Source organism: Cloeon dipterum, chromosome X (genome assembly GCF_949628265.1).
Source record: "Cloeon dipterum chromosome X, ieCloDipt1.1, whole genome shotgun sequence".
NCBI classification, from domain to species: domain Eukaryota; kingdom Metazoa; phylum Arthropoda; class Insecta; order Ephemeroptera; family Baetidae; genus Cloeon; species Cloeon dipterum.
The window spans coordinates 14,970,666-14,992,193 of record NC_088790.1 but is presented as its reverse complement, the minus strand read 5'-3'; the positions used below and the strand labels follow the sequence as shown (position 1 = coordinate 14,992,193).

The 21,528-nt window shown below is 37.4% G+C and overlaps 1 protein-coding gene across 2 annotated transcripts; it reads left to right on the top strand.

Annotated features, from left to right (window-relative positions):
* Positions 1-2,620: 2,620 nt before the first annotated feature.
* LOC135946313 (galactosylceramide sulfotransferase-like) lies at positions 2,621-21,476 on the top strand. 2 transcript variants are annotated; one of them, XM_065494498.1, is made up of 7 exons: positions 2,626-2,755; positions 7,634-7,716; positions 12,561-12,685; positions 15,415-15,616; positions 16,306-16,499; positions 16,806-16,938; positions 20,744-21,476. In XM_065494498.1, the coding sequence occupies exons 3-7, from the start codon at positions 12,567-12,569 to the stop codon at positions 21,248-21,250; spliced, it is 1,155 nt and encodes a 384-aa protein (XP_065350570.1). In that variant the 5' UTR covers positions 2,626-2,755; positions 7,634-7,716; positions 12,561-12,566; the 3' UTR covers positions 21,251-21,476. The 2 variants fall into 2 exon arrangements, with proteins under 2 accessions (XP_065350571.1, XP_065350570.1); XM_065494499.1 differs by lacking the exon at positions 7,634-7,716 and having other exon boundaries at positions 2,621-2,755.
* Positions 21,477-21,528: the final 52 nt, after the last annotated feature.

Here is a 21,528-nt window from a genome sequence, read left to right as displayed (position 1 = left end):
GAGAGCTGCTGCTGGACCAACTTTGCATGAGTGTACATGCCGGAATTATTTAGCGTTGTGTCCCCGCGCGAAATAAAATTCGTCTCCGCAGCGTGCGTGCGCGAATACGTGCTCGTAAACAAAAGCAAACACAGTGCGTGGGACCGAAACGGCCCGGTGTGTGTGTCGCACGAAGGTTTGAAGTTATTTTGTGCGTTTTTTTCTGAAAAAGGTATCGTTTTTTTTTAATTTAACCCACATTTTTTGTGAAAGGAACATCATATGCAGCGTAAATTTTTAACTTGTATACTAAAATTTTTTTTCTAAATTGGTAAAGATGTAGCGGTTCTAGTTTAAATTTTAGTCATGGCTTGTCAAAATCAATACTTAAGATTAGTAAATACATTGTGCCTCGAAAAAGTTAAGGTAAAGCTTTAAAGAAAATTTGAGAAAACTCCTTTTTACCTTTACTTGAAATGCTCAATAAAAACTGGGGAAGAGCTGAAATTTTCCCCGGTTGCTAGTTAGATTTCTGAGAAAAATCGGCTAATCAAGCGGCTATGCGGCCGAGCATTGTTCCCTTATGGAAATTCATCATATATCGTCAAAATGTAAATTTACCTTACATATCCATTTGGATAGCTCGGTACTAGAGAAATTAAAAACAAGCAAAAAATCATCGACAAACCGTTCGAGAAAATACATATAAGAAAAATCTTAAATTTAATTGTTACTCACAATCAGTCCTGATTTCATTATTTTTTGTCGGGATATGCTGTTGCGAAATAGCAAAACAATAGACTCAATTAGTCACTGCAAAACATTGCTGGCCTATAAAGCTCCACTTTATGGGACGGAAAATCGCTAAATTTGGACGCAGAAAGTGTTTAAATTTAATTTTAAAAACAAATTTACTTTTTGACGCAAAAATGTGAATCCAAAACTTTATGAGTCCTAATTATTTCGAAAACTTCCAAGGAAAGTGCGGTCATTTCTGGAAACCCGTCTTGTCCGCCCTTTTTGCCAAACCTTGCGTCGCAGCCGTGTGCGTCTATATATGGCAAGGTGCTCCAATTCGAAAACTCGATCGACCCGCAGCCGCGCATTAGAAATGCAACGCACACGCCGCCTTTGTCGCATACTCCGTGTAATAACAAATTTGCAAGTTAAAAATTCTCATGTTCGGAGGAAGAATGTATAATTTATTCCGTGAATAAATTTTCATAAATCTTAACCGCGCGGCAGCCAAATCCGGATTTATGCAAATGCCAAAGAAGTTCCGGATGAGCGGCCACAGTTTCCTGGAAACTTGATTTCAAACAAAATTTACGCCCGAAACGTGGTGTTTGTTTTACACAGCTTTCCGCGGTCGAGGGCACAATCCAATAAATTAAACGCATCTGCGGACGTGTTGCGCTGGCAAATTAAATTTCTCTTGCGACGTCCGCGCGCTAGCGATAAATTTTTAATCCCGCCCGATTCAGCGCGCCAGCTTTCAGAACAAACAAACGGACTGTGCGGCGCGTCGGCAAAAGGCGAATATTTATCGACTGCTGCGGTGGGGCTATTACAAAAAAAGCAGCTGCAAGTATGAGGCCACCACGTGGTCAGTCCTCTTTTAAACCGCAGCCCTCGAAAGAACAGACTGTGCCGCACTTAGAAGCACTCGCTACAATTATTCTCCAACACACCCTTGCGCTCCCTGCAAAAGTCGATCTAAGTTTCGGCTTCTAAATTTTTAAGAATCCATTTTCTATCTGTATTACTCAAATAGTTTTTTTTAAAGTATTCATCAATCTTTGCTTACATTCGTACTAAAGCAACAGGCTTTCGCTACTTGTGCCCACGTTTTATTTCTATTTTGGGAATTTAGTTAAATTTACTGGCATTCTACTGGAAATAACATTTTTTTAATTTGGGAATTTTAATAGGACTGAGCAATTAAAGATTGTTTTAAAGCATCAGTTTGTAACGTCTTTCACACGTACTTTTAATTATCTCAATGGCCCGTTTTTAAGAAAATTTTAATCATTTTTCAAAAGGTTTACCTGAATTCATTTTGATGAACGACGAGAGCATTCTTAATTTTTTATTTGTGTTCTTAGCTAATTACCATAATTATATAACATCCTTGGAAAATTTTGTGAAATGTATTCAACAACGATTGTGAACTAGAATAAAATAGAAGTGATGAACATTTTCACTGTGATTCAAAACAGTTTTTTAATCAATACAGCAGCCTTTTGGATTTACGAGTTTTTACCTTTCGCAAATTGAAGCATATGTCTACGAAACTGGGGGAAAGCCTCTATCAGCTTTAAAAATAACAAGGCCGGTGTTTAAGACGCGAGTCTCCCAAGCAAACATAAAAGCAACGTCTGTCAACACGTGGGATTCCCACTTGAGCATTAGAGAAGCTTTTACCCTTTCGAGTTGGCTGAAACAAAATTAAAAGACACGTGAAAGATTTATTCTTCCTTGCTCTCTGTTACAAAAATAATTCATGCTATTTGCGATTGAACAAAATAATAATAATTTGAATTGGCGGAGTGGATTGGGTGCTCAAGCAAGAAACTCGCGCGTTTTCGCCGCGCTCGTCCCCACTCGCGGAGAGTGTTGTGCTCGCGTGGCGCCGGCCCACCCTTGCAGCAGAAGCAGCAGCAGCAGCCGGCCTTCTATTCGGAGTCGCTTTTAGCGGCGAGTTAGTGGGGTGGAGGCAGTCATTAGCGCCGCATGCACCTTCCGACTCTCGGATCCGACACCTCAAACACGCCAGGTGCGTTTTCTTCCTTTCACAATGAAACATTTTGCTTCTTTTTCGTTTCCAAATTATAGCACTCACTGCAATGACATAAAATAATTAAAATTTAACTTATAATTTTAACTCATATTTAATTTCACTCTTTTATTTGACATATATTTAGGGATTTAGATTTTTTTAAATTGTTCAGAATTTATGACGTGAAGTTGGTGGATATTCTATTGATTTGACAATTTTAGAAGTTAACGGGAATTTGAAGAAAATGGCCAATGATTTAATTATTCAGTTATTACTCAACTTTGACGCAATTTCGTTCATAAGCCATGTTTGATGTGATTAATGGATCGGTAGATCATTTTTGACATACTGAGTGAGAAATACCTTATTTTTCCGGCACGTGCTTGTCCTGGGCTTTGTTAGTGTGACCGGAATTTTATTGAATTCGGTCACGTGAAGACTTAATGCCCGTTCGTTGTGTAATTTTAATCGGGCTTGAAAAAACTGTTAGTCGGCATCAATAATGTTGTTGGCAGTTAATAGAATCATCTTAAGAAATATTAACTGCCAACAACATTATTGATGCCGACTAACAGTTTTTTCAAGCCCGATTAAAATTACACAACGAGCGGGCATTAAGTCTTCACGTGACCGAATTCAATAAAATTCCGGTCACAGTTAGTTTTTGTTATGTTTAATATAACCATAAAAAATTAAATACTACAAAAAACATCTTAAAAATAGAAAAAATTTCCAAGGAAAAACGTCTAAAAGTCAGAGCCTAATATATAGTTTATAAATTGTAAGGGTTGAGAGTGTCACACTGGGCTGAAAATATTTTCTCTCCTGCTGTGCGCGCGGCCGTTGTTGTGCTGCTGAGAATGCTGCTCTAATTCGTAATTATTTTCACAAGAGACTCTTTTTCATCCCGCGTGCATGAATGTTATGCGCGTGATGAATTGTTCTCCTGTCGTCTCGCGAACTTTGAGTTATGACGGCGTGACTAAAGTCCGCGCGCGTCAATTCGTTCCTTTCTCGTTTCGTCGCTTTTTTATTCTTTGTATGCAGCTTGCCTCTGGGGCATGACACACACACAACTTCTTTAATAAATCTCCTCCTTGTTGAAATTGTTCGGAAGCACGCGGCAAACTTATTCCTTTGCGCACTCGGAAATTACTTTTATATTAAATTCTTTTTTCTCTGCGGTTTGCTCCATTTTTCCTGTTAAGTCTCGTAAAAATGTTTGTCGCGCACGCCGAGAGAGCAAATTAGAGTTTGAAAACTACAGCCTTTGCAGTTGGGGGCTCATTATTTAGACTTTGTGCCGCTAAGTCCAAGTAGAGTTGGAAGTTTGTAGCATTAATCATCTACCCAGATGCATACCTTCATTAAGTTTAACTTTGGATCAAATTATTTTTTAATATGTTAAGTTTAAAACGAATTTGGGATTTGATCAAATAAAGCTTCTCAAGAAATGAGATTTTAAATTGTCATGAAAATCTGCAGATTTTTAAATCTGTATATGAATAAATAACATTTCTCTCCATTGGAAACTTGTTAACTGAGTATTAAACTGTGGTGAAGGAACATAACCTGAAAGCTCTAAAATCTTGGCAGTCCCAATGGTGTGCAGATCTTGTAAATCCAAACAATGTAATCAAAACATCGCTCGAGGGCTACCCTGACACCAGGCTTCAATTTCTTACCTGTTCTGATAATCTTTACTTACCTCAGGGGTGGATCCCAGCATGTTCAAAAGGAGAAATCAACTGATCGTGTCATTATTATCTCTTCTGAACCAAAAATACCCTTTTTTCAACCTTACGCCCTTACATATCTCAAGAAACTGAATTTTCAACGTTCTGAAAATATTACTTATGTTTAAATCCCTTTAAAGACAACATTTCTTCCCACATTAAGAAAAAATTGTATAACTGTTTTTTTAAAATGTTCAAAAAAATTAGAAATTGTTGAAAAATATCTCAAATTTTAGGAATTTAAAATATACTGTTTTTGTATAAATGTTTATAATCTGATTAGGCATCTTTTGGCAAAACGTTAAATGTTCTAGCATAATTAGAATAATAACTCAAAATATCCTCATTTTCGTGAACGCCAAGAAGCCTCTCCAGAACAAAACGCATTAAATTTCTCTGGCTAGCTTGGCTATTTCAACCTATACCACCCTAAAAACATACCAAAACTAGGATGATCCTTAAAGAAAAATTAAAAAATTGCAGATCTCATTAAATCTCTCAAGAAAACATCAAATTGATTTAAATTTTAAAAACAAAATACTAAGATTTTAGAGGAATTTAGATGAGATTAAATCACCTGAAATTGCCTTTGTCGAGTGGAACCTTTTTTAAACAAATATTCTGATATAAAAATACGACGTCATTGGCTGAGAGTTTTTATTCGTGGAGGTTGCGCCGATTAGACTTTTTAAACCGAACACGCGCCTTTTGCCCTATACATGACATGCATAATTCGCGCATATTTTACAAGCCGTGTGCGTCTTTTTATTGGACAAAAGGCACAGGAAAGTGGTCTCGTGCAGTGTTTACCTCCCTCGTATTTCAACCCACACAAAGTCGAATTTTCTCTCGACACTGGCGTGCATGCGGCCCTTGTTGGTAATTTCATTGTGTCCGAGAGTCTACACATGCAATAATAACTTCTATCACACACATACACAGCACGCATGAGTCTTGAATTACGCGAATATTTTGTTCCACAGAGCCCATTTCCCTGCGCAGCTCGCACCTGTTCAAAATTGTACTACACACCCACCGAATTTACATGCCGGAAAATTTATCATTTTGACACGTTTCGTGCTCAGCGGAAATTCACCTCTTTTTAATTAAAGACAAACACGCTGGTGATATTCCGTGAGAACCGGTTGTTATTTCTAAATTTGTGGAGCCTCTGAACCTGTTCGTCAAAATCTAATTGGGCTTGCGCACTAAAGAAAGATTTATGATGTCAATTTTTCTAAACTCGATTGACGATGATACTTAAATTCAACAAAGAATTTAATGAATTAGTAAATACTCATTTACGGATTCATTTTTCATAATGCAGTATAGCGCTTTGAAATTAAGACGGTCGACCTTTTTTCAGTGCGAGCTTCAGTCGTGCTTCAAATTAGCACGCCTAATGCAATTCCTCGTAATACTTAAAATAGATATAACGCCGTTTTAAAAGTGCCAGAGGGCTTTGATCTCTCTCGCAGAAACCCTTCCATACCCCATACCGCCCAGGCTCTGCAATGATAACGGCCCAACACGAGAGAGATAACTGTTATTTGATTTACCCAAGTTAACATTCTTAGTTATTTTTTAGTACAGAAGAAAAATATTAATGAATATTTTCGAATTTAAGAGTTTTTATCTTTGGTGCAGAATCGGTTTCATTGTCACACCTATTTGTATCTTGAGAAAAATCGAGTAAAGCAAATCATAATCAATTGAATTAGAACATTTTCGCACTTCTTCTATTAACATGAACATTGCGCAAGTATTCGAACAACACAGGTGATACTACAACGTTGTACCTAAGATATGCACAAATAAAGTACAATTCCAATTCCATTTTTAATTTTAAGAGTGGTAGAATCAATTCCTTGGAGTAAAATAGCATAAGTAGAAAAATGCAAGGCAAGATATCAAATTGGAACAGTGATTTTTTAGAGACAGAAGCACATGAGGTCGTCATAATTTTACGATAAACTTGGAAAGAAGTGAAATCAAACATAAATTTCAATCAGGCTCCGGTTTTTCCATAAAATATTTCACTGAAGTTTGCAGGAAAGTTTTAGCTTCTTTCCTTGTAGAGAAAAATATGGCTGTTGAGAAGTGCACTGCTGAAAGTACTCTAAAAGAATTTTCCTGCTAAGGAAATGGGTTGGAAATACACGTGCCAGAGTCATTGGCATAAATTCAGAAGAGGGTTCAAATTAGAAATTTCAACGTGAGAGTGGCTGAGATTTTGCGCTGGCGCTGCGACCATGCAGTGCTTGATTTTTCCACCCCCGAGGTAATCAAGGAGCATACAAATGTGCTGGTCTCTGCAGTATGCAGTGCCAACGCGGACGAGCGGAGCTCCGCCGAGAGGGCCCATTTTAAACGCGCGTATATTCATTCGCTCTCTCGACGCTCTCTCATGGACTCTCGCGCTCCACTTTCCTCTACTCTGCTCACTCTCTTCTCTGCATATATACACACATTCGTTTTTCCCAGCTCGTGTGCGCATTCACAATTTATGCGGCACCTGCAGAAAAATGGTCATTTTTCACATTCGCTGAGCCCCTTGTCGTGCCAATTGTTTTTTGCAGCATGACCAACCTCTTTCTTTTGTTTTATTTTTATATTACTAAAATAAGCAATAGCTATAGTCTCAAATTACGCAATTAAATAAGGAGTAGGAGGCTTGAATGGATTTAAATTTAAGCTTGTTATATAGTACTTGTAATTCAAGACGATCGTTTTCATTTAGGCATAAAAAGTGAAGTGAATTACGCACTTTCTAAGCTCTTCAAGCCACTCTTAATACCATCTAAAGCAGGCTATTACCTTTCATTTCGACGAAAAGCCTAATATTTTTTCTTAAGAAATCAAATATTTATGTGGATTTTAACAAATATTTTTGGCACCTGTATATTCTTTGTGATTATAATTTTGGTTTTAAAACACTTTTAGTTGCTTCTAGTTAATAATAATGTTGCGAACAAACCTTCCCTTTCTTTAAATGTGATATCAGTAGCAATTATCTAACCTTTTTTTTTCAAATTAAATCATCGGTTTCCTTCCTTTTTTTCATTTAGCAGCTTCTTTTCTTTCCTGATTTTTTGTCTGATGCGTGCGTGTGTATCGTTATGTAATTATTCGGTTCCAGGAATCGAAAAAATGGTTCTTCTGGGAAATCAGGCCGACGGCTGCGGGCCTTTTTTGCCGTTCTGCGGTTGTTGAAACGCGCAGGTACGTACTGCTGTATTCTTCTGCACCACGGCGATACGTTTTTAGTACAAATAAAGCAGCTTTTCTTTTATTAAGACATTTCTAGTTATTGTCGTCACAATAAAAGGCGGTTGATTGGATGTGTATATAAGAGAAGACAAATTCGATACAATTTATTTATTATAAAAGCATTGGATAATATTAAGCTTTTTGGTTCTTGTTAAAATTGATCACAAATAATGCAAGTTTTTTTGAAACTGAATATAATATACCAAAGAAATTAAAATAAAACACTAACAAAATAAGTAGGAATATATGAAATGGAGGATCTACTCACGAATTCTGATTAAAAAAACTAATTTTCAGCCTAAAACTATTTTAAAACCGTTGTCCTGTTTTAATATTTGCATGTGTACTATTTTCTTCGTATTTTTAATGAATAAATTTATATCTTATTAGATTAAACTTACCCCCTTTTGTGGTAGTGAAGATCATCCCTTACTGACAAATTCTGGCGGTGAAGTCGAGAAAAAATGCGTGTTACTTTAACATTGCTCGTGGTTGCCCCGCGCGTTGGCCGAATTTTGTGGGTCGAGACGGAAAAATCTTTCTTCAACTTTAATCGTAATAAATAAAAAAAAAGTAAAAAAGGAGATTTTTATAAAAAAACCAACCTCATTACATGTGAACTATGTTACAATTGATGAACTACAAAACCGTCATTAATATTTATTTTGCCCGAAAAATATACAGCCTTCTGGTTATTGAAATTCTATGTTGAGAAAATATTGATCGAGTTTTGCATTTTGTTGGTATTGGCAGTGATATTTTCCCTTAAAAATTACAAAGGGTAGAATAACAGTTCATGAAATTTATCATGTTTATCAAAACAACTCTTGGTGTAAAAAAATATTTGAACGTTTACATTTTAGAGGAAAATTCTCGACTAAAACCCATTTTCAATGTCATACTCAGTGTTAGTTCATTATTTTGTTGTTGGTGAAAGCAAAAGTTTTAATATTCCGCAGCGGTTGTACACAAAACGCGCGAGTGTGTAAGCGGATAAGTTGATTTGAAGCAAACACATGTCGTGCTTATCCCGCGCGCAGCCGATAAAATCGCGTCCGTGCGCGCACGTTTTTCGTCATACCAAAGAGCGGAACATGCATATGAAATTAAATTCCACTTGATGCAGATTGGTGGTGGTGGTAGCGAGCGAACGAGCGGCACAGCCAGAGATAGAGTTTGCTTGCCCGCCGCCGCTGTTATAAAATCCAAGCGGCGTGAATTATTAATCGCGCTGGGATGCAGCGCGGTGCGGACACACGAGTCTGCAGTAGCAGCAGTGCAGACGAGAACGAATGAATGAACTCGTTGTGCAAACTGCTACTTGTTGTCTCTTCACCTCCTGACCTACGTATGCGACTTTCAGAAGTTTCCTGTCGAGAAAAATTTAATGACAATTTTCTTTCTGTTGAAAACATATTTATATTTAGATACGGATAAATCGCTAATTTTCTAATTGCGCTAATTACATCCAACTTTTGGTAGGTCTTATACAGCATTAAACTTGCATTCTAGGGACCCTTTGTCTGCTTCAGCTATCTAGGGGAGGTCGAGTCGAATCTAACAGTTTTTGTAAATCTGATGCTTATATGATTCGGTGAAAAATATTTAGGAGAGATCGGCATGACCAAAAACAGTGTGGCAACTAAATCTGATTCTCCAAGAGTGACATTATTTACAAAAACTTCATACCGCTTGACCCGTGATGTACTGAAGTAGTTTCAGAGTGAAAACACTAAAATCCGTTGCACAGTTAGACCATGTGAACAATAATTTTTTTAGGATTTTATTGGCATTTTCGGTCAAATAGGGCCTATAGTTTCGTTAAAATATTGCATCAAAATCCTCTGCCCCTGCCAGTACTATGTAACTCTCTTGGACATAGGCTCTGATTAAAATCAGATCGAAAATACGGGAAATTAAATAGTTGCATTAATTGGACCCTTCAAGCCACATCTTGGTGGAAAAGAATACTTTGAGCCAAAAAGTAATTTTATATACCACGAGCCAAATTTTTCCCGTAAAAAAAACAGCGGCTTCAATCCACTTTGCACGAAAATCTCACCTGAACAAGCACGAGTCTCATTTTCTCGCGAAGAAAATGGTACGGACACGAGAAAGAGGACAGAAAATTCGAATGAGAAGGCGAGTACAGAAAGCAGGGAGAAAGAGAAACGGCTTCATTCAGAGCAAGGGACGTGCAAACAGCCTGCACGGCGTTTTATAATTCCAAACAAAGAGCGCCCAAGCACCTGCTTTGAGCCCGCCTGCAGCTTTTAGAAAAATGCTTTTTGAAAGAAGAGTCACGGGTGCGCCAAAAAGAAAGAAAAGGACGGCCGAAAAATATGTGAATCCGCTCGAAATACACATTTTTGCTCCTTTTGCATGTCGGTCGGGCAGAGGAAATATCTTGATTACGTGCACGTGCTGCCGGCAGTGGGAAATAAATGCTCTCACGGGTTTGTACACGATGTTTTACTCCTTTGTGCAGAGCCCTTCACAGGGGCGGTCGGCCTTGCAAAAGGATAAGTGGAGCTCTCTCTCTCCGAGTCAAATGAACCAGAGCAAAATGTTCGGCCGGAATAAAAGTATCAAGAGTCCTTTTGAATTAATAATTGCAAATCTCGCTAACGGGAGCACATTTTTTTCTGATACGTTATGGATAGAAATGATGGACTTCAAATGAGCACAATTTCAAGCAAGCTTCAAAATCAACTCTAATCAATATATTTTTCAAAAAAGATACCAAGATATGTTTAACTACAATAATATCTTTAAAAATTGTATTTGCGATAAATACTAAATACAAGTTTTACCTTCTAAACTAAGAGAAACAATTCTATTGAAAAACTAACTAAGATAAAAAAGCGATCAAAAAGACAAAGCGGTATGCTCACATGGTTTACACAATTGTCCATCCAATTTATCCACGGCCGTTTTTTTCCGGAAAACCAGTAACAAATGTTCGGTTTTCCAGAAGATAAGTTATCTTCCCTTTTTCTATTATCCATGAAAATATTACTAAAACAAAATCTGAGCTGTACAAATCATTTTAAAGTTGGATGAGAAATTTGTTTTAACTTAATATCTGGTCATGAAAATAACTCATTTATTAGATTATTAGGCGCAATCGATAAATTTTTAAATTTGAGATATTATAGTCCTGTTTAACTACTTAAAATACGCAACAATTAAAAATCTTTGCTCTGACTGAGAACTTAGTATCATTGATTAATTTTTGGTAACCATTGCGATGGAAAAACATGGATTAGATAAATATATTGTGGAGCATTTTTGCTGTTTATTAAGATTTCGGGCCTCTCATTAATTCACATGATGCTAAATTTAAATTGGAGGGGTGGTAACTATTTCCGGAAACTTCATGGTCAGTATTTATGTCAATTGTCCGCCCTTTAGTCAAACTCTTATCTCTAACGACAGTTTTTTGATAAGGAAAGTGTAAAAATATTCAGATCCGTCATGAATCATGAATATTTAAATGGAAAAAACTCAACAATTTTCTGAGCCTTCATGGAATAAAATATGATATTCAAACTCTCCTGCTGCGAGTTTTAAATTTTTTAATACAAGAGTCTTATCGCCAGTTTCAGGGGAGCCGAGGAAAAAAGGGGTAGAGCAATGGCCTTTTTTATTTTCCGCCGTAAAGCCCTTTAAGTTGGAGAAGAATGTGAGGTGGCGGGCGGGCGCAGTCAAAGTCACGCTACTTCGTGATCGCGCCGATAAATATAATATGTTATTATGAGTGGCGGCAGCGGTCTAGTCGATCATTATCCTATAAAGGCCGCCAGTCAAGGGGTAACATTTATATTTCGGCTTTGATTCTTGTACGGCAGGCGCCACGAGGAAATTCCTTGGCTCGTATTCGAGATTAACAAGAGGCCGGCCGCACGTTCTATCACGAAAAATGATCAGGTCGTGCGCCGCTGAAGCCATTCAACAACAGAACCGCTAAATTAGCTCACCGTGTGCGAGGGATAACAAAAGCAAAGGCAATCAAGCTTCCACCGTTTTCTTGAGAGCTGATTCTATTGAATGTTTTTGCAGTGTTATTTTTTCTCCGCTCAAGAAAAATGGTCATTTTATTTTTTAGAAGCTACCAGGGTGTCCAGGAACAAGATTTTGAGCCCACCAGGGCGTTTCCTGAGCGCCCTGAAGGCTCCCAAAGGGTTGAATTGCATATATTCTGAAAACTCTCGACTTGGCCGTTCCAACGGTGTGCAGGTCTTGCAGATCTAACCATACATAGTGTGTTAACGTATTTGTTTCTTTCAGAACTGCACGAAATTTACACTTAAAGGAAAAATCTAAATAAAAACTTTTATTTTTGTTGCTAAAAAAAAATAAGTAAAAATTTCATATAAAATTGTAACAAATTGAATTGTACACCGTTGGTGTTGAATGAATAAATCTATCTCTATCTAAAAGAAATTTAACTGAAGTAAAAATTCAAAAAGGAAACATAATAAATCACCTACATTAAAAATTATCCATTTACATATCTTTAAAAATATGATCTTATATCAAGAACCAACACAAATCTCCAACCTCACTTTTCATTATACTAAATTCCCTGACTAGCACTTTTCGCCTTTAAAATGAGTTCTTTTTTATGTGTTTTGCGAGCGAATATTGCAGCATCCGCATTGCCCCTTGTTCGCGCGTATTTATGGCTTTTCCTGCGCCGAGGAGTCGTTTCGTTTCGGCATGGCTGTAAAACGAATCCAATTAAGCGGCTCGGGCTGATTAGCACAATTAAGCGGGTGAATTTATTGTTGCAGACTGGAATGAGCGGTGGAGTCAGCGTCGGCAGGGTGCTGGGCATCGCCGCAGCCAAGAGAGCCAGACTCTTCTGCTATCTGCTACTGTGCTCATTAATTTTAATCTTCGTTGCGGCGCACTCCAGGCAAGTCCCAAAGAACTACACCCAATTAACGCACTTTATCCGTCCAACTCGTCTGCCGATCACCTTAATTAAAATGAAGCTTAGCCAACTCCAGCAGCGCTCTCGACCGAGACACTATCCAGATTTCCCCTTTTTATAAACACTCTAGTCTCAAAGGAGCTTATGTTAGCTCTTGACTGTCAAGTCTGATTTTTTTCTGCCTTGCAAATTTTTCCTCCAGTGGTGTGCGTCACAAGGCATAATTAAATCAAACGGTCTAAAAGAGCAAACGACGTCCTGCCTTCAACCGACAAATTTAAAAGATAAATCTCGTAGAAAATTTTCTTACTTATCAATATTTATGTATATCATTTTGTATTTTTTTTGCATACGATAGTTAATAATTAAATATTTCCATAGGATTCAGAACTTCGGGTTCTTATGCCCCAGAATTTACTCTTTGGTTCTTATTGTTAAAGAGGATTGATACTGCGAAATCCTGGAAAATCTTTGTTGCCAATGCATGAACTTATCCCTTTGGATCAGTTGAAGGCAAAATGGAACACGAAAGTAGCACTGTAAATTTTTGAGAAAAGTAGCTGCAAAGTTAGCATGCTTTTCAAATTGTGAGGACTGTCTCCTTATTTGAAATCAATTTTTTTTCACAAAAAGAATTTCCCTAAAAGGTATCACACACAGTTGGATAGATCTCAAAGAGAGGAATCGAAATCTGCCAAGAAAATATGGTCGCAAGCACCGTAAATTTTGGAGAAAATTTTATTTTCACTGTAGCAAGGTCCTCTTTTGTCTATGATATTGTTTTTCGATCAACTGCTCATTGCATCCAACAATTCAAATCATTTTCAATTGTCGCCCTGTATATCCACACAATTACCAGGTCCACAACTCATTTTACACTTTGAATTTGTTAGATTTTATTACATATATGATATCATATGTGTTTTGTTTGTCCAAAAGGAAATGAATCTTGAGAAAATTCACAGTTTCCCAGTTAGTGTTGCTTTCGTCTCAAATAATGTTTTTAGCCGCGAAAGTTAAATTCCCAAGAGTTTGCCAAAGATCCTTGTAGTGCATTTGCAGTTGTCACGAAAGCTTTTTATGGCCTACTTTGCATTCAAGCCAGTCCATTTGCCTACGTCTCCCTTTTGAACTTTTAATGCATCTCGTCCGCCCGATTTGCAAGAGCAAAGTTAAATCGGGGCGTGCGGCAGGCAATAAAAAACGCGGCAAAAAAGCAACGAGTGCACACACGCCCCTTGATTTACGCAGGTAGGCTTTTTGCCGGTCACGTTTGCCACGCAGGTTGCCTATGTGCAGCCGGCTGGAAAATTGCTCCTTGCATATTATGAACACATACACTGCAAATTAAATATTGCGCGTGTTATGCACAAAACAGACCGCGCGTTGCCTCGTTGATTCCGCAATCAGGCCTCCGAATTCAACTTTGCTCGCTGACGAGACGAGAGCATGAATAATGCAAAGCAGGTTCAAAGAGAGCACTGTATGATTTTGTGCCCGAGGCCAAGCGTGCATATATTTTTTAATAAATTTCTGCGCACACCGAGCGCTAGGCCGGGCGTCTTAATTACGAAAGAGCTGTCTTGCATGGACGTAAATATTTATCACCGCCGCTGTTCTGCGTTGCCGTCTTTTTGCTTCCTCGAAAATTCCTCTGCAAAAACTCGAGCGGTAGAAATTATTCATCGGCAGCGCATGAACATCAGACGGGTGCGTGCTCGGAGCTGTTGCTTTTTCGAGCAGTCAACCGCAGACTCAAGACACAGCAAAAACAACAATCCAATTTCCAACTAAGACAGCTAAACTTTGCGAGATAAAATATTAACTTTCCAAAGTGGATATAAGGACAAAAACAATGTAAAAAGTGGAGAAACAGGTAAATTTGCATTAAAAAAATGAATTAAAAGTTCTAGAATAAACTATAAATTGTTGAAATTTTCAGAAAATTAACATTTTATATTATAATGAGTCAAATTTTCAACATCCTTTTACAAAACAATGATAATTTTTTTGCTAGAGCCAGAACATTTATTGCAAAACTCGGTTGAGAGTTTCATACACAATCAGACGTGATCTAAAAGGTTTAAAATTGTAAATTAGGCCCAAATGGAGAAGATTATTATGCAAAAGATAGAGTTTTGCAGGGTCATAAAATTTCGAGACCCTTGCTAACGAAGTACCCAAAGAGAGTCTGGATCCTGTCCAATTGGAAATTGTTGATCTAAAAAATTTCAACGGTACTCTGATTTTCAAATTTAAACATTGAATAATTTTATTTACGAGATGCTTTCGTCCTCAAAATATTATTTTGAAAATACAGGCAGAAAATAACAATTTATTCTGCTCTCTTTGTTGATTGAACCGGTTTATTTTTTAAAAAAATTCTCTGCATATAAATATTTAAGTACAATTGTATGACAAATGAAGTTGAATAATTCTAGCAAGTTTTGGGAGTAAGAATATTTTTTTAGGTTCCCTCTGTTCCTTTTTGCCTTTTTATTCTCTTTTGAATTCAACTTGAAACGAAAACCCTTTGTGATGCAAAGCGCCTGAAACTTTATCTGCAAAACAAAATGTTTCCTCATCCTCTACCCAATTAAACCTCAAAGCTGGTGCTCTTTAACCCTTTGCCGGAGCACAAAGACGCGCGCTGGAGTTGTAATTTTGCCCCTTTGGAATCGAATTTGAGCGGCGTTAATTCGTGAGTGCAGAATGAGCGGCGGGGGCGACGGCGGCGGAATGCTTCCGATGTGCCTTCCGCAGACCAAAGTGGGCTTCCTGAAAATGCACAAATGCGCCAGCAGCACGGTGCAGAACATCCTGTTCCGCTACGGTGAGGCCCACGACTTGAACTTCGTGCTGCCGAGCAAGAACAACTACCTGGGCAAGGAAGTGCCGTTTAATCGGACGCAGGTGCGCTCTCACCCATTCACAATTGCCACTTTTGTGCTGCCGCTTCCTTCCCCTATGCAAATGACATTGCAACCTGTCAAAGAGCACGCAATTTATCGTTTCGGCCCAAATTATTCTCTTATCTCCGTGTTGTGCGTAAATTTATTCAAAACACAACACACTTCTGCCCCACTTCTAACCCAAATTTATTTTTTCCCTTAAAGAAGCGTGCGTTAAAAGAGTCATATAACTCGAATTGAATTATATATGTAGGGCTGTGAATTTTAGATGATTTCTAGGATTAAAATGGTCAGTTTTAGACGGTTAAACTCATTTAATTATGCTCGGGTCTCTATTATGTTTGTAAATATGACCTTTTTTACACTTGGAACGAGTTTTAGAAAATTAAATGAGACCTAAAATAAAAAAAAAACGGATACATTTATGTGACGAGCTCAAAATAATTAACTTTTGCACAGATTTTAAATCGATTTAGTGGATCCTGACAATTTTAAGTGTAGTGCTGCATAAATGACCCTGCGACAGTTGGAAGCTCAGAAAAAAGTAGCCGATCGTCTAAAATTCACATACCTTAAATTAAAAAACGTTCTCATTTTTATTTTTCTGTCGAATCAACTCATTTCAATTTCAGTCCTTTCAAACCAATTCACAGTATTATTCTTTAATTCACGGGATAAACTGTTGTTTAGATTGCCGATGTCCCCTGGAGTGGTATCGGCTACGACATTTTCGCCGTGCACACAGTGTGGAATTTTGCAGAAGTGCAGGCTTTGTTGGGACCTGCTGCCACTTTTATCAGCATCGTCAGGGATCCCGTCGACCTGTTCGAGTCTTTGTACACATACGCCAGGTGGGATCAGCTCTTCAAAATGAGCCTCTACAGGTAGGATATTTACTTACATCTCTCTATATTTTAATTGAATCCCTATTCGCAGAGTTTTTAATTATTTCGGTGCTGAACGTACATTAAAGAAAAATATTAAATTTATCATTTTGTATATCAATTTAAATCCTAAAAATCTGTCACTGCGTGCTTTCCAATGGGTTAAAAATTTAAAAAAAACTTGAATTTACAAATTTAGAGCAAGCAAAAAAAAGAATTATTTTTATTTTACAGAACAAAGTTTAGAAAGCAATGCAGATGATGCTGGAATAATTTAATTTTTTAAGAGAATGTAAAAACTTTCAGGTTTGCACGAGCCGTTTCTTTAAACACGACGAGGAGCCAAGACTTTCTGACAGTTGGCGCCGGCTACTCGGGCCACAATCAAATGCTGCACGACTTTGGGCTTCCAGAAAAAGACTCTTACTCGGTCGCTAAGGTATGCAAATCAGCGAGGAAGCAAAACAAACGTTGCAATGAATTATGAATGCATTTTGCCCTCTTAAAACCCAATGGGTAGACCTCCGACGAGTGACGTTTGTGTCGCTTTGTTGACCCTCGTGGTTTGTGCCGCGCGCGTATGTACATACGTGGGTCCCGAATCGATACACACGCGCTTAATTGCAACATCGCATGTCACACAACATTTTCCAGACCGTCGTTTTGTTTTCCGAGTAAATGTTTGTTGGGGGCGGGCCATTTTTCACATTAATGTTGTTTCGCCGCACAAAGGGCAGTGTCTATGTCGATTTTTGTTGATTTTATACTTCTCGTTTTTCTTTCCAGTTTACACAATTTATGTGGCTCAAATTGCACTGATTGTCAGTTTACTGAAATAGAATGGAAAACTGCTTCACGCACTAGGATTATTACATTTTTGCACCATTTTGAAGATTCAAGTAATTTTTCTTGCACCACACTTTTGGATGTGATATTTTTCACAACTCTCATCACAAAATTTACATTTACAATCATAGTTGACTCAAAGAAAAAGATTTTTTAACAAATCCCAATTTCAATAATTAACCTAATGAATTTAATGAAAAAACACGTGTGTCTAAAAAACTTAAAAAATGGCAAAATTAGAAAAAATCTCAAGAATTCCCTTTAACTGATGTTTGTTTTGATTTTGTATAGAGTTCAATCAACGTTGAGACATCAGTTGTATTCTCAGATGTATGAATTAATTTAAAATATTTAATCGTAATATTTTAAGGGCCTAAAAATGAATTATTTTGTATGTCCAGTAATGGAATAAAAATAAAATTAGAAAAAAATCAGTTCCCCTCTGAGCTCTTGACCTGCACTTTTTCGGTAATTTTGCTATGGATTTTAGGAAAAATAATTAAAAATATTTATGATCATCTGGGACAAATGGACATTTTTTTAAATAGGTATGGATCTTAAATTCAATGGCAATCATACGTTTGTACATGGTTTGCTAAGAAAAAAAATCTCGAGGTGTGTTTCAGAAAATGCTACATTTTATTTCTAGAGATATAGCTGCTATGAATTCTGCTCTTACCGTGCAGTAAATAAAATAATGCTGTATGCAGTAATCAACAAAAGTCGAAATATGTGTTGAAAATTTCCAAAGCATGTTTGACATAAAATTTAGTCAGCAACAAATTTTATGGGATTTGCAAGTGTTCCTAAATAAAATAAAATCAAAACAATAACCACACTAAAATAAAAAATTTTCATTTAGATAATTAGGTTAATAGCTCAAATGAAATATTTTTTGATCAAAATTGGTGATAACCAATCCATTTGAGATCCAATCCTGAAATGTGCGTCGTTTTGTGCCTCTGGCTGTGAACAAATCTCAGAGGCACAACGAAGGCGAGTGTTTTGTTGTGTACGGTACTCACAGCTAATTGCGGCATTAATCGCAGCTGAATATTGCCCGCTTTTGGCGTGAAAGTGCCGAGCAGATAATTTTAATGAGCAGACATTTGGATAATTTAGCCAGCAGCAGAGTGGAGCGAAATTAATCTAAATTATCAAAGTGCGCGAGTGTGTATTGTGGTGCGCTGCGAGCGTTTCGCTTCTCTTTCTGCGCCAAACTGACGAGAAAGCGTGATTGGATCGAGCCAACGAGAAATTCATTAGTTTGAGTGTAAATTTACAGTTTCCAGTGGCGAGACAAATTTACTGACTCAAATTCAGTGTTTTTTCCAACCAAGTAATTCATCAAAACCATAAAATTAAAACGCGTTGGGAATTATGATTCTGCAACCGCCTGAATCTCTTAAACTTCAATATTTCGACCAGATCAACAAGAAAAAAATACAAACAAAACGTAAATTGCCTTGAAATTGAGTTTAAAATGTCCAAATTTTGCTATATATTTATAGAGAAATTGCGACTTACAATCACAATTCACCAAAAAGAGTTCACGTGCAAGATCCTTCCTATGAAAGATATAAATTTTACATATACAACGAAACAAACTAATCCAACGATAAAAAACATACTGTTTCAAGAATAAAAAACTTAAACACGCAGCCCTATAGTTTTTTATAGTTCCTCTCCGATTAAAAATTCATTTGCATTATCCGCTTATCCTGATTTAAATATATATTTCCTTGAAATTTATTCGCCATTTTCGTTTATTTACAACATGTGCCTCTCACTCTAGATTAATGTCAGTGGAACGGGGTGGAAACTAAGTATTCGCGCTCTCGAATGGATTTAAGTTAAAAATTCTTCGCATGAAAGCAAGCAATCGACTCCTTGCCACGGACACAAAACTTTTTGTACCTATTATTGCAGCGCCGCTTTTTCCATTCAGGCCGCGAGTTCTTTAGAGCTGTCGTGGCTGTGGATGTGGAGACTCGCGCATGAATAGATCGACCTAATTATATCCAATTATAGTGGAGAGCACAAAGGGCACTCACGGCTGGCGGATAACATCTGCTTTCAGCGTATATGTCTGCGCTTTTCGTCGATTGAGCCCAGCTTTTTCAATAAGCAAAAGTCCTTTGTGTCGTAGCTCTTATTGTTGTCTGCGTATTGATTTTGAAATGAGTGAGTTAGGGACTCGTCGCGAGACGAGATGTACTTTTCTTGAAAGATGTATGGCTGCACTCTTTCTTGCTGGCAATCCGTTGAATTATTAATGAGGGCAGGTGCAAAAAGGCGGAAATTTTTGCCGCTCGTCCCTTTTTACTTCGGGAACGATTTTGTAAAGCGGCTTAACTCTTAACTTGATGCTGAATTCCGTTAAATCCTAGTCGTGCGGCCGGCGAAATGATTTATGGCGTGTTTAAGTTGTTGCACACCACACGCGAATTTCAAAGGAAAGCAGCATATTCAGAATTCTACACCTTAATTGAAACGTTGAATTAAATTTAACCATCAAGAAACTAGGATTTTTTCAAAGTTGGACAAAGAAAAACTCATGACCAAGCTTTGTCACACACTTATGAACAGTTTAAAAACACTGCATTATTCAGATTTAAGTTTAAGAATTGTTTATTTGTTTATTCTCACACTTGCTTTTATTATATTAATTCTTTCCAAATTAAAAAAATGGCTTCATCAAGTTATCAAAACTCTTTTATACATGCTTAAATAGCATTATAAGCTGCATGCGCATTTTGCTGCCTAAAACTGCAAAGATGTGCTAAAATTCTTCGGTAGAATTATTAAGCCTACTAATAACTGTCTAAAAGGACCAAAAGCACGTCCAAAATTTTCAAATCTTTGGAATTGATTGTTGTTTTTTTTTTATCGAAATCGCCAAAATCATCATTAAAAATGTGCCGTCTAAAAACTTTGTTGAAAGCATTTTCACCCTCATTGTTAAGTTAATAAGCTCGAAATGACTCGTTTTTCTTAAAAATAAAAATTTGAGGAATGAAAAATATTATGTGATTTTTCTACTTGGGAAACTTATAAATGTTTTAAGTCAATTTTGGACCAACATAGTCGTTCTGAGAGGGGTAACGAGTGAAATTTATTGTTTTTGGGCCAAGAAATAGTTGGAAAGAAATTATATAATTGCAATATTTCTTTTACTTTGCTATAATTCACATGTTCTGAGTTTTTCGGATTCCTCAAACCAAATAAGACATTAAAATGTGTTAACTGGATGCAAGGTTGTAAACCTTTATATTATGTTACAAATAAAAAAAAATCCTCGCCAAAATAAGTGACTTGGAAGCTTCTCTTTAAAAAATATATTCAACCGTCTAAAATTCCCAGCCCTATGATAAAATTTGCAACTTTGTTTGTTCAAGGTGAAGCAGAAAATCGCTGATATTGAGCAAGAATTCGACCTGGTGATGGTGGCCGAGGATCTGGACGCGTCGCTGGTGCTGCTGAGCGAGACGCTGTGCTGGCCCCTGGAGGCGATGGTGGCCCTGCCGGTGAACGTGCGTTTTCCACAGTACAAACAACCGCTCGACGAGCAGACGAGGGCCCTGCTGCGAGACTGGCTTTGGGCCGACCAAATGCTCTACCAACATTTCAAACGGCTCTTCCATCGACGCAAACACGAATTCGGCGAAGTGCGTATGCACGAGGCCATGCAGCGCCTCCGGAAGCTGAACCACGCGGCGCGCGAGATGTGCGGCGTGTCCGAGACCAACTTCGACAACGCCAACGCCGACTTCAGGCCGTCCAACAACCTGGTAAAGGGCTACGAGGTCAACCACTTCACCGACTGCATCAATATGGCGCGCAGTGAACTCAGTTACATTGACATTCTGCGTAACAAGCAGGTGGAAAAGGCCAAGAACGTGTGACAGACTGCAGCTTTTATATTTGAATTTATTCTTGCTTGTTATTACAGTAAAAGAGATAATTAAATAAAAAACAATTACATATTTCATTTTACTGTATTGACTATTAGCAAGAATAAAGAAGAATATACATTATCATAAATATATAGCTTGTAAGTCATTGTGATATTTTTCAAGTCTACATCAATACATATTGTCTGGTGAACAATAAAATACAAATTTTTAAAAATTCAAGTGTATTTTTAAATAGCTGTTATTTTTCCAAAAAAAAACTTGATTTA